General features: G+C 41.5%; 2 protein-coding genes across 5 annotated transcripts in view; both read left to right on the top strand.

Moving 5' to 3' along the window:
• The window catches only part of LOC108040713 (band 4.1-like protein 4), a 59,998-nt gene extending 52,979 nt beyond the window's left edge, over nucleotides 1–7,019 (top strand). For 2 of the 4 annotated variants that reach the window (XM_017118286.2, XM_017118285.2), the window contains exons 16-17: nucleotides 5,594–5,602; nucleotides 5,657–7,019. In XM_017118286.2, the coding sequence (XP_016973775.2) occupies nucleotides 5,594–5,602; nucleotides 5,657–5,860 (213 nt within the window). In that variant the 3' untranslated portion in view covers nucleotides 5,861–7,019. Of the gene's footprint in view, nucleotides 1–1,257; nucleotides 1,884–5,593; nucleotides 5,603–5,656 lie in introns of all 4 variants that reach the window. The other 2 variants (XM_017118284.2, XM_017118283.2) reach the window with 2 other exon arrangements.
• Nucleotides 7,020–8,896: 1,877 nt separating this feature from the next.
• Nucleotides 8,897–10,724, top strand: LOC108040701 (putative glycogen synthase kinase-3 homolog). The gene has a single exon (XM_017118269.1). The coding sequence runs from the start codon at nucleotides 9,044–9,046 to the stop codon at nucleotides 10,556–10,558; it is 1,515 nt and encodes a 504-aa protein (XP_016973758.1). The 5' UTR covers nucleotides 8,897–9,043; the 3' UTR covers nucleotides 10,559–10,724.
• The last annotated feature ends 1,965 nt before the right edge of the window (nucleotides 10,725–12,689 follow it).

Below are 12,689 nucleotides of genomic sequence, written 5' to 3'. Positions count from 1 at the left end.
CAATGAGCTTAAAAACTTTGTATTTAAATCAAACTGTAAAGTCATATTTAATTGGAATTGAGAGCACTTTCAAAAAAGTATAATTATCCAATTAAAATAAATAGTGAAGGCTTACTGCTACCAAAAACAGCTATTAAGACATTTAAAAACGAATAGGTTTTATCATATATTATAAAATAAATTGAAGAACAAAATTGAGTTAAGTGAAAGACTAAATGTTTTTGGCCTAATATTTGATAATATTGTTCAGTACTTCAGAGCTGGAATATATTATTCTTGAGAGAGAGAACAATTAGATTGAGGAAAGGATAGGATAGATAAAAATTTCATTAAATTAACATCAAAGCAGGAGATTGCTTTAAAAAGTTCGTTACATTAAGTATGGCCATAGTTTCCACTTGCACTCCAACTCTGAAACGCACTTTGCAACGCATTAAACTTTCCATTCATAAATCAAAACCAAAATGAGCAAACTTGTTTCCGCACAACTTAAACTGCGTATTTGAGGAGGCTCTTTAAAGAGCAGCGGTTAACTAAGCCCAGGAACAACAATGGCTCAGTAAAAGAATCGCCATTCGGTGTGCAATCAACAGAAAACCGCAGGGCGTGTGGCGCATATCGAATGGGTTAGTAGGGGTCGCCGGTCCCCCAACCAATCCAATCCAATCCAAACCCCCATTTACCTGCCTTTCGCTGGCCACCTGTGCACGTGGTTTGATTCCAATGGTCAGCTGTTTGGCCGCCGGGACTTTTGTTACCATCACCATCGGCTCTGGCATTGGCAATTGTTGATTCCGGCGTTGTTAGTCGGCTATTTGTATAATTAAAATTGTGCAGGGCCCACTACAGACCCTAATGATAAATTCATAAACCGGGGAGGCGGGGTTATTTTCGTTGCTGTTTGTAAATTAATTAAAATACCATCGAAACATATTCGCTTCGATTTTGTCAATATTTTCTTGATTGAAATATTATTTACGTAGTTGAAATTGTCGATAAACAGCATGTGTTTGTGTTTTGCCTGAGCAATTATTATGATAGACCTGAATGTTATGTTAAATTAGTAGGCATAATATTGTGATAAACAACTAGATGTGTAAGCTGCATGCCCCGTTTGTGCTAAAACTACTGAACAACAGAGTGTGATTAGAGACCCTGCAAGAAAGCTAAACCTTGTTTGTATTTTCAAACCTCACCAAACCCCGTACAACCCCCAAACCACCCCCAAATTGGATTCGATTTGCGTGCACCTGAAAGCAGACGCACTCCTCGCAGTCCTGCAGCGAAGAGGACGAGGCCATGATTGTCCTGGAGGCCCTGCAAATGGAGGCGCAGACCACCAACGACGAGAGCGAGGATACCGAAGACGATGAGGCCGCCGAGGCCCAGGACATGTTTGATGCGGACGCTCCTTTGATGTCCCCCACGGGCAGTCACAATAGCTCAAATAATAACAACAATGGCAGCAGCAATTGCATCATCAACAACAACAGGACCAATACTAATTTCGATAATTGCAACGCCAATGTCTACAGTGGCCAGCAGGCGAAACCACTAGGGCCAATTACCAGCGGCAGCCAAACGTTAAATTGTCCCACATTGAATGCAAACACAAATTCGAATCTGAGTCCGAATCCGCATCCGAATCTAAATCCGAGTAGCCACACCATCAATAATAGTCACTCCAATAGCCAAACAAATGCGAATGCGAATGCGATTCCCCCACCCAACACCACCAACAACAGCACAACAGCAACTTTAGTTGCTGGTGCAGCAGCAACAAATGGCACAGCAGCAACATCAACTGCCAACCTGCAACAAAATCAAAACATTTCCTCCAGCTTAGAGATAATCCTTTCGCCAATTATCCAAAGTAGTCGACGGTAAGTTTTTATTTTCAGTTTTGTTTTCGGTTCTCCCTTGTTTTGTTGTTGCGTAGGTATACAACCGCTTTTCTGTTTTTGTAGCTAACAAGAAATAATACCGATACCAAAACCGATACCGACCTTTGACCTGCATGTTAGAACAGAACAGAAGTGACTTTTACCTTTAGATGGAAATTGCAATTTTTTTGCTACCCAGTTGGCTCAAAGTCAAGCTATATTGTGTGTATCTCTGCTATTGTTAAGGATTGCATTGAAATTTTAGCTTTGAGATGTTGGCAGGCATAATGAGTTGAATGCCCTTTGTTTTGTTGCCCTGTTTTTTCCCCTGTTTAACATGAAACTTTATTGTACAGGGCGGAAATTTAAAAATCCCCCAATACCCGAAAACAGATACACGAACCCAAGCCCAAACCATCTCCTTTAAGTGTGCGAAAACAAAACGAAACGAAAACATTATAAATTATGTATTAATGTGCCCGTTAGGCCTACGCAACGCCGGGAATGTCGGGACCTCCCAGCTGCCAATTTTCAATTGCCTTTGGGCCAAGATAACAATCGACTTGGGGGGCAAAACAATGGCAAAGCCTCTCTGGCAAACATTCATTTTCATTTCAATTTCACTTGCTTCTTGCTTTCGTTCTGGATTTACATTTGATTTGACTGCCTTTTCCCCCCCACTTTTGCCTCGACGTTTTTCCGCCTCGCAGGGCAACACAAAAACGCACAAATATTTATGTAAGCTAGGAAATTCGACAGCCTATTTACAAATGAATAGGTTAATGTCATCGGGGTGGAATCTGCTGTGTTTTGTTTACGAGCGAGAAACTTGGGGCAAATTGACTTTAAACATGTCAATTTAATTTGGGATTCTCCACCCCGGATCCTTCATTATCGCCTATCCAGAAAGTATGCTACGGCAAACTCAGAAATATTACTCATACGCCGCATTGCACGCAGCCATTGAGGCAACAAAATGACAATTTCACAACAAATTAACTATCCAGCCAACCAAAAACAGCCATCGTTCGTACAACCGAATGGATGTGAAAACCCAGGACATTTATTTCGAGTTGGGAATTGCAAGTAAATGACCTTCAAACTCGATAAGCGAAAACAAAGCAAGCGAAAGTGCTAAAAATATACATAATTTTCGGCACACGAAGACAAAAGTCCCACACGCATGCACATGAAAATATGATAGGACACAAAACACACCCACAGTCACACATTAAAATATATGTATGGGGCCAGGAAAAAGCGAGCCGGGTAAATGATATTTCTGGCAGCTCGATGCTCCGTTTCGATGCCAATGTTTCTGCGCCTCCGACCCGCACATAAATACAAATTTCAACAAAACAACAGGCCACAAAACAAAAATAAGCCCACAAAAAAATAAGCGATGAAAGCAAAAAGGCGCAATGTTGGCAACAACGGGAGCAGCCAGTAAAAAAAACCACCAGGCTAGGCAAACATTTCATATCGTAGAAATACTTTGGAGCCAAATAAACAACATTTTGTAGAAGTACAAAAAACAAGAAAGGAAAGCTAACTTCGGGCGGAGCCGAAGTTGATATACCCTTGCAGAATACTCTGTAAATTATATTTTCCAAAATTATTCATATGATGCATTCTTAATACTCATAAAAAATCCCAACTTCCACCAAAGTTATGGCATTTCCAATCGTTCAGTTATATGGCAGCTATAGGATATAGTCGGTCGATCCTTATGAAGTTTGGTAGGTCGGATTGATTGGCCAAAAATAAAACCCATAGAAAATCCCAACTTCCTAACTTTACAAACACCAAAGTTATGACATTTCCGATCAATCAGTTATATGGCAGCTATAGGATATATTCGGCCGATCCTTATAAAATTTGGTACGTCAAATTGATTGGCCAAATACAAAACCCATAGAAAATCCTAACTTCCTAACTTTACAAACACCAAAGTTATGGCATTTCCGATCAATCAGTTATATGGCAGCTATAGGATATAGTCGGCCGATCCTTATAAAATTTGGTACGTCAAATTGATTGGCCAAATACAAAACCCATAGAAAATCCCAACTTCCTAACTTTAAAAACACCAAAGTTATGGCATTTCCGATCGTTCAGTTATATGGCAGCTATAGGATATAGTCGGCCGATCCCGGCCGTTCCGACTTATATACTGCGTGCAAAGGAAAGAAGGGTGTGTGCAAAGTTTCAATTCGATATCTTTAAAACTGAGAGACTAGTTCGCGTAGAAACAGACAGACGGACAGACAGACGGACAGACGGACAGACGGACATGGCTATATCAACTCAGGAGGTGATCCTGATCAAGAATATATATACTTTATATGGTCGGAGATGTCTCCTTCACTGCGTTGCACACTTTTGACCAAAATTATAATACCCTCTGCAAGGGTATAAAAAGGCATAACAAACAGTTGAAAGGGAAAATGGTTAGCCTGTGGTGTTTTGTTGACCTCTGGTTGCTCTCCATTTGATAAAGATAAATATTTGAGGTCATCTAGTATTTATGAAGATTTTCGCCGGAAGTTAAATTGAAAAAATATAAGAATTTTTTGAAATAAATCAGTATTTTCAAGAAAACAGCTAAATACCGCAAACATATATGTTATGTTGTTTACACAAAAAAATTAAAGATTTTTACAATTTGTGGTGATAGTTAATAGTTTTTTAAAAACCAATTTCAAAATTTGTTCTTCTTTACGTATAAAAACTAAATATTGTTCAAATAATACATTTATCTTTTCTGTCAAAGCTAAAAGTTATCCTTGAAAATAGAACTTTATATTTTACATGGTCTTTATAACGTAAGATATTTAGGCACTTTAACTTTTTTCTTCTCAATTTTCGTTTTATCCTTGTGGGATACAAGCCCTGACTTTGAAAGGGTGTTTGAACAAAGGGTCTGCGTGTTCGACCTTGGTACAACGACAGTTCTTGTTTTAGATTAGACCCCTCAACCCCGACCAACCCCTTGGCCTCTGGAATTCGGCCATTTGGAGCCTTTCGCGACTTGTAGCTAGGCCACACGCCACCAACAACAAAGGGACTTGGGGAAAACTTTACGCATTTTTGTCACAGAAACAAAATAGAAAACGAAAATGAAAACGGAGGAGCAAGGAAAAGTGCTGAAAATGTGGAAAGTGCCCGAGTGGCAATCGTAAATTTGACGCACATTTTTACCCGAGGGCGGAGAGATAAGCTTATGAATGGCTATATAAAAACTCACCCTATTCCACATTAAATGTGTGGAGTGACTTTTTTCCAGGATTTCTTTTTGGTTTATGATTAAATTAAGTAATTATTTGTGGTGCGGCGCCAACAGAAATGATAAAAAGTATTCAATTTGTGGCAGTCGCGGCGATAAAACTGGATTTACTACGGCCATAAACTGCGTGGCGGCACTTGAACTATGTTTTTTGTAAATTTATTTCAAAATGAAGAGCACCATAACGCATACGCACTGTAGTCGCTAGAACAAACTAACAAGCTATACTCACCACCATACACCACACACCATACACCTAAACTTACACTCACATTACCGGGCACTAGAAAACTTAAATGAGAAAATCGAATCAACAGAAAACTTTTCCTAACATATGCAAATATTTTCTCTCCCTCTGTTTTTACTACTTTTATTTTCATGCCATGCCACTGCAACTACTACAAAACTACAATGCAAACGGCAGAGCGCAATTGTAAGCGAAATGAGCACAGAGTTGTGAGAATTAGCTAAATTTAATTTGCAATAGCCAAAGCCCACCGACCATGCCCCTGCAGTGGGAGTGAATTGTGCCTCCAATCCGCCGCCCACTGCATTCTGCAAACTTTGGTTGCAGCAACAGCAGCAACAGCAACAGCAGCAGCAGAAACAGCAGGCATCCCAGCAGCAACAACAGCAACAACAACTCTCCCAGCAGCAACAACTCTACGAACAGCAGCAGGCTTGGCTCTAGAAAAGAATACACACGCACAACATGTAAGTGGAAAGTTAAATGGAAACTACATGCGGGCCAAAATCAACAGAAGAGGAGCAACAATAAACAACATTTAAAAGCCGCCGGGGCAAAAGTTGGTCTAAAGCTTTTCACCAGGAACGTTTCGTTTGCAAATTAAATGCACATTATGCCAACATGTAAATAGATAATTCTGTATATAAGCAAGTTTGAGTAGAAAAACTTAATCGTAAAAGAGGAAACCAAGTAATCTTAAGACGCGAATAATCAAAAAGCCAAAAAAGCAAATGTATCTCACAGATAAACAACAGCAATTGGGGGCCTCTTGGATGAAAGGAAAAAAAGAATAAAAGCAAAAATAAATTGTGCGTTAATGATAAGCGGGGCACATTTCAGCGGCATAAAATTTATTAAAATATGCGCACAAGCCAGACAACGCGGAAAACTTAGGGAAAGCCAGGCCCCCAAAAAGTAGGCAGCACAAAACAGGCGCACGCAGACACACACAAAAAGGACTTCGGCCGGAAATCGTTGGCGATAAATATAAAATTTTATTGTTGTGCTCCGTATCTCTTCGAATGTGTGTGTGTGTGCGCGCCTGGAAGTAAATTAAATATACGTTTTTATTAACTACTAAGAACCAATTTGATACGCATTTAAATAATGCCTCTTACACAAGAGCCCACACAAGATTATGTAAAATTTAATTTTACTGCAGCCAGAAGCAGAATCAACGAGAAAAGCCAAATAAATGTAGTAGCCTTTATGTGTATGTAATTTAAATAAAATATATTTGTAAAAGGATACTATAGTTGTAGCCCCAAACTACTTACTTACTTATGCCAACAACGTCCAACAATTTCAATAATATTTACGTAAGCGAGCAACTTTTGACCATATAGCTTAGTTTAATCATTTGCAACTAATTTAAGTCTGTCCGTCCGCTGGTTTCTTCGGTGACTCCTGAGTTGTGTAAATATCCCTTCTATTAATAAAATTACTCAACAATTTGTGTGGTCAGACTAGAGCTAAGGAGTAAAACGAATATGGAATGCATATGAAATATTATCGAATAAACACTTTTACAATCTACTGCATATTGGTGTAAACTGTAGACGAAAAAAACTTAAATATATACGATTAAATGTCTCTAACAAGATTTTACCATGAGTGTGTCACTTTTATATATATATCTAATATATACAATAATATTACAAGTAAAAAATAAACTGCAACCGACATTTTATACAAACATTTACACAGGCACGTTTTTATTCGTTTTGGGGGATGTCTTCTGTGTTATCTGGGGCTATATAAAAAAATGCCACCCTCTGGGGCACTTTAACTGTAAGGAAACAATAAAAAGCATGGTCTTTTGATAAGGAAGTGGACAGGATGGCCAAGACAAGAAGGGCCAAGTCAAGTTAGCCAAAGCCAAGCGATAAGCAGTCGAGATGCCAGAAGACAAAGGAGCAAGCGAAACTTTCAAGTCGAAAGTCATGTCGTGGACAACAATGCAAAAGGGTCCTCTGAAATTAGTTAACTTACACAGTACAAAGGAAAGCCCTCACGAATTATGAATGGCCTTGCATAAGTTCGGCTCAAGTGTTCTAATACTGAACAGAGAGGGCCAAAAGCAAACTCAACCAGCTGAGAATCAGTTTCCTCTACAACTGTGAGTGACAACTAAAGTTAATTAAGCTATTAAGTACTTGCTTTCTTTCTTCACATTATTATCAGCTTCACTTTCTTACATTTTGAAGACATTGAACTTAATCGGAGAACTGTAAGTAACACGTATTTTATAACTGTTGATATTTACTGTTTGAGAATAAAACGTAGATCTTAAGCCGAATTTGTTTCACATTTGTTTAATTGACAAAAAAAAGAGCTAATATATTCCAAAAGCATACTGTTAGGCAGCCGATCGTTACGCCTTCCAAAATCGCCCCACAGATGGCGCCCACAAAATTTAATTTTTGCATTGCCTACATTTAAGGGCTGCTGGGCTCTGACTTAGCCCAACCACCTACTGGAACTTATGTTCGCCTAATGTTTAAACTCGGGAAATCTTCCAAATTCGACCGAAAAAATGAGCCAAAATTGGTCAGAAACCGAACTTGGGCATTTCGTTTGCCACCAGGCCAACAGAATTCGCAGAAGGTGGAAGCATGAAAACGAAGACAGCATGCAGAATACCGTTAGTTTTGTTCAAGAACACAAGGGCGTAGTCAGCGGGAACAGGGGTTTGGGGGCCAAAAGCCCCCAAATTGCGATTTTGACCCCTCTTGGCAAAATTCTTAGTACGCCCCTGCGAAAGGCAGAAAACTAAAACCCGGACGCCTACTTGCGATTATGTTCGCCTAGTGTTTCAAATCGAAAAATCTGGATTTTGGACGTCGAAAGAAACCCACCAAGCCCAATTTTTCCCATGCAAACCGCGCAATTCTCGATTTTGATGTACCAGGGAAACATAAAGCTCAGCAGGAGACTACCATTCTGAGCAAGTGTCGACCGATCAGCTGTTCTTTTCATAATGGCAGCCGCAGCTCTATGGAAGGCTACCGTTAGTTTCCAGCTTAGCTCAAACTAGAGATGGGGAAACTGCTTGATTTATTGTTCGTGTCACGAATTTGGCACGTCAGGCACGAAATCCAATTATGTTTATATGGGGCGAGCGGAAAAAGGAATACACGCACACATCTCTAAGCACGCGTAGTTCAGACGGATTTCAGCTTCTTTATGATTATGGTCGCCTGGTGTATCAAATACAGAAATCTCTCATTTACCAGGGAAAAAGTCACTACCTGCAGGTCCAGCCTGAGTGTGCTCTAACTGTAAAAGCAAATAATCGGCAACAGCTGCGTTCGAGGGAACTAAATTAAATATTTAAATAATGAATAAAAAATGAAATATATATATATTATAATAATTTTTTTTTGGAACGGTTTTCTTAAATAAGTAAAATATAAAATCCATCCAAATCTCAGCCATCCTGGAATCCGACTTCGACAGCTGTCAGCTCAACAGAAGAATTCAAAAAGGCCCAACTTCACTCACACATTTTTGTTTTACAACGTTGCTTCAGTTTAGCCAGTTAAACACATGCCTGTTTTTTAATGAAATCTCAAGGATAACGGATAGCAGAAAACAGCATACGTTCTCTCAAGGATCTCAGAACTGATGGCTTCCCAAAGCAAGAGCAATGGATTGAGCAACAAGGTGACCACAGTGGTGGCCACAAACGCCTATGGAGGGGATGTGATGAGCGAGATCAGCTACGCGGACGCCAAAGTTGTGGGCAACGGCAGCTTTGGCGTGGTCTTCCAGGCCAAAATGGTGCCCAGCAACGAGGCGGTGGCCATCAAGAAGGTCCTGCAGGATCGCCGCTTCAAGAATCGGGAACTGCAAATCATGCGCAAGTTGCGTCACGACAACATCATCACCCTCAAGTGGTTTTTCTATTCGAGCGGCGAGAAGCGGGACGAGGTTTATCTGAATTTGGTGATGGAATATCTACCGGAAACTCTTTACAAGGTGGAAAGGCAGTATGCGAGGGCCAAGCAAACGTTGCCGGTTAATTTTGTCCGGCTTTATATGTACCAGTTGCTCAGGAGCATGGCTTACCTTCACAGCTTAGGATTCTGCCACAGGGACATCAAGCCGCAGAACATGCTCCTCGATTCGGAAACCGGCGTCTTGAAGCTCTGTGATTTTGGCAGTGCCAAACAGCTGGTCTCCGGGGAACCCAATGTCTCGTACATTTGCTCCAGGTACTACCGTGCACCGGAGCTCATTTTTGGAGCCACGGATTACAACACTAAGATCGATATCTGGAGCGCCGGCTGCGTGATGGCGGAGCTTTTGCTTGGGCAGCTTATTTTCCCAGGAGACTCTGGTGTCGACCAGATCGTGGAGATAGTGAAGGTCATGGGCACTCCCACCTCCGAGCAGCTGCACGACATGAACCCCCACTACAAGCAGTTCAAGTTGCCGCAACTGAAACCACATCCTTGGGCCAAAGTGTTCCGAATTCGGACCCCAGCGGAGGCTATAGACCTGGTCTCCAAGATGCTGATATACTCCCCTAATGCGAGGGTTTCCCCCCTGATGGGCTGCGCTCACCCCTTCTTCGACGAACTGCGTCATGATCCTCAGCAGCAGCTGCCCAATGGAAGGAGTCTGCCGCCGTTGTTTAATTTTACGGAATACGAGAGGACTATTGAGCCAGACACTATGCCACTGCTGCAGCCGCGGACACAAGGATCGTCTTCCACCAAGGAGCCAAGCATGGGCCACCGGACTCGCAATGCAGCCGGCGAAGAGAGTCCGCAGAAAATGGGTGCCATCGAAAAACAGCCACCTACAGGGCTTCCAAAGTCCCCGGAAACCTCGAGCAAAGTACTCGGATCACCACCTGCCTTTTTTCGTCACGATCTGGGAAACGGCGATCACGTGGCCGTGGGAACAGTGCCAGTGGACTCCCATTGCCTGGATCAGGATAACTCTGCGGAAAGCGAGGAGGCGAATGAGGATGCCGAGGATGACTTAGACGAGGATGCGGCGGACGAGAACGAGTTCGATGACGACGACGACGACGATGATGGGCAGTTCAATAGCGCCGATAGCAATAACATCAGCGATGACATGGACGACGCCTCCGATGACGAGGGCCTCGAGGAGGAGGGGTGCGACTAAGTCTTCCTTACAAACGGGTATTATTATATTTTATATTTGGGAGCCCGTCCTTCAGAGACTCCACAATCGGACAGCCGTTAGTAAGATGTTATCCCACGTAAGACATAAGCCAGCAAAATTCTAAAACAAGCAATAAATGTTCAAAAATTGGTCGTTTTTACATTAACACTACATTTTTTACTCCGAAAATGATGGAATGCTTTTGGTCTGCATACTTAAATCTTAGTTAGCACTTACATTTTTGCGACACTTTTGGTTATTTATATGTTTCTACAGTTTTAAGATCACTATAAACGCGGTATTTCGCCACACCTTAAACAACTTTAGACGCACATGGCCCTTATCCAAAACGGGACACTCAAATGGACATTCGAATAAGAGTTCTAAAAATATCCTTAATTATTTAAATGCCAACACACAAGGGTGGCGCCTCGACGCGGTTGTCCTTCGCTGAGTTCTCCCCAATATAAATTTCCGCGCTTTATGGCTGTTCAAATACCAAAAACAGGAGTCCAGCACGCACACATGTCCTTTCCGGAGGCGAGTCACATTTCCTGCCTTCGTCCTTTGGTGTCCTGTTCTTGCTCTCTCTTTCTCTCTGGCTGTGTGTGTTTGTTAATGTGGTAAAATGAATTTTCAGTTTCATTAGTTAAATTGAATAATGGAAAACTTTGTTCGCCGCATTCGTTGTTGTTTTTGGCCTTGTCTGGCCTGGAAGCGAAAGTTACACTTCCGTTGGCAACACAAATACCCAGCCACTAACTCACCCACACACACACTCGCACTCACACACACAGACACAACGACAGGGAGCCGGGCAATAAAGCAAATTTATGCAAACGATAAATTTCGTGAGAGAGAAATTGTTTGTTTTGTTTGGTTTTCGCCAGTTGTTGTGACGTCAAGGGGAAAATGCTAGTCGGAATAAACGTAGAACGATTGTAGTTAGAGCCTCTAAGTAGCAGTTACCAATTACTCACCGCTTTGGCCGTGTGCTGCAATGACATTAGAGCTATTAAAGCCCTCTGTGCGCAGGAAAACTTTTCAAATAAATGCATTCAGTTGCAAATAATATTAAATTCCTTTGAAAAACGTGTAGTTAAATATTGTTGGATGTAAATTAAATAAAGGACAATTAAAATATAAATCCAATATTGGCTTAGAAAGAGTTGTGAAAAATAATAAACATTTTATTACAAATAGAATAAGCGGAATTCGGAAATAATTATTAAAAATGAAACAACAATGTGAAACATATTCTGTTATCAAAACTAATCGTTTACCATATAAAATATTTAAAATGTTAACTTGTGAAATAAAACAATACTATATATTTCTCAGATTAAAACCTAGTTTCAGTTATCCTTTCGGGATATGCAAAGTTTAAACTGTACTTTCATTAAGCGGAAATTCAAGCACAGCCACGCACACTCACACACACACTATGGAGGGAAATCTTTCGCAACAGCGATTACTCGGCAACACTAACAACTAACCGCAGGACCACACGGCAGCAGGACTCCGGCGAGAAGGAGAGGTCTTCGTCGGAAGGGACAGACACTCTGGCACGGCTGAGTAATAAACACGCCGATGACTATTTACAAAGTGTTAGCTGCGGGTTGCTGTTGTTGCTGTTGCTGCTGTTGTTGCTGTTGTTGTTGCTGCTGTTACACTGACGGTGTTTTTGGGGTGTTGCGGGTGTTTTTCGGGGTCCGTGGCTAAACCTTTGACTCAAGTGAGATTACGATATGCTACATAATAGAAACTCAGGCAGCCATGAAGTGGGAGGGCAGGTGTCTGGGACAGAGGGGATCTGCACAGCCGCAGCTCCAATGGCAATGAAACATTTTTCGGGAACAGCAGCCAAGGGGCACATGGCCGTAACTTGCAGGCATTTTACGGCCTTTTGGGCAGAGAGTGTATGGAGTAGGGAGTGGGGAGTGCTGGGGGAGCTGTCTGTTCTGGTTTCAATGGCTACTAACAAGCAGTCGCCCAAGGTGAATGCGGTTAAAGTGTTTTCGGTTAAAGCATTTCGGGGGCCAAAGCATTTGCATAAACAGTAAAACCTTCGCACCAACGCCAAAACAGGCAAGCAAGCAGGCAAACCGACCGAGCGACGTACAAATAGACG

The sequence above is a fragment of the Drosophila rhopaloa genome, unplaced genomic scaffold (genome assembly GCF_018152115.1).
Source record: "Drosophila rhopaloa isolate 14029-0021.01 unplaced genomic scaffold, ASM1815211v1 contig_167, whole genome shotgun sequence".
NCBI lineage: Eukaryota > Metazoa > Arthropoda > Insecta > Diptera > Drosophilidae > Drosophila > Drosophila rhopaloa.
The sequence above is the reverse complement of the archived record's forward strand: the minus strand, read 5'-3'. Positions and strand labels throughout refer to the sequence as shown.

Coding starts and splice junctions, on each gene's coding strand:
- LOC108040701 (XM_017118269.1), top strand. CDS start 9,044: ATGGCTTCCCAAAGCAAGAGCAATGGATTGAGCAACAAGGTGACCACA.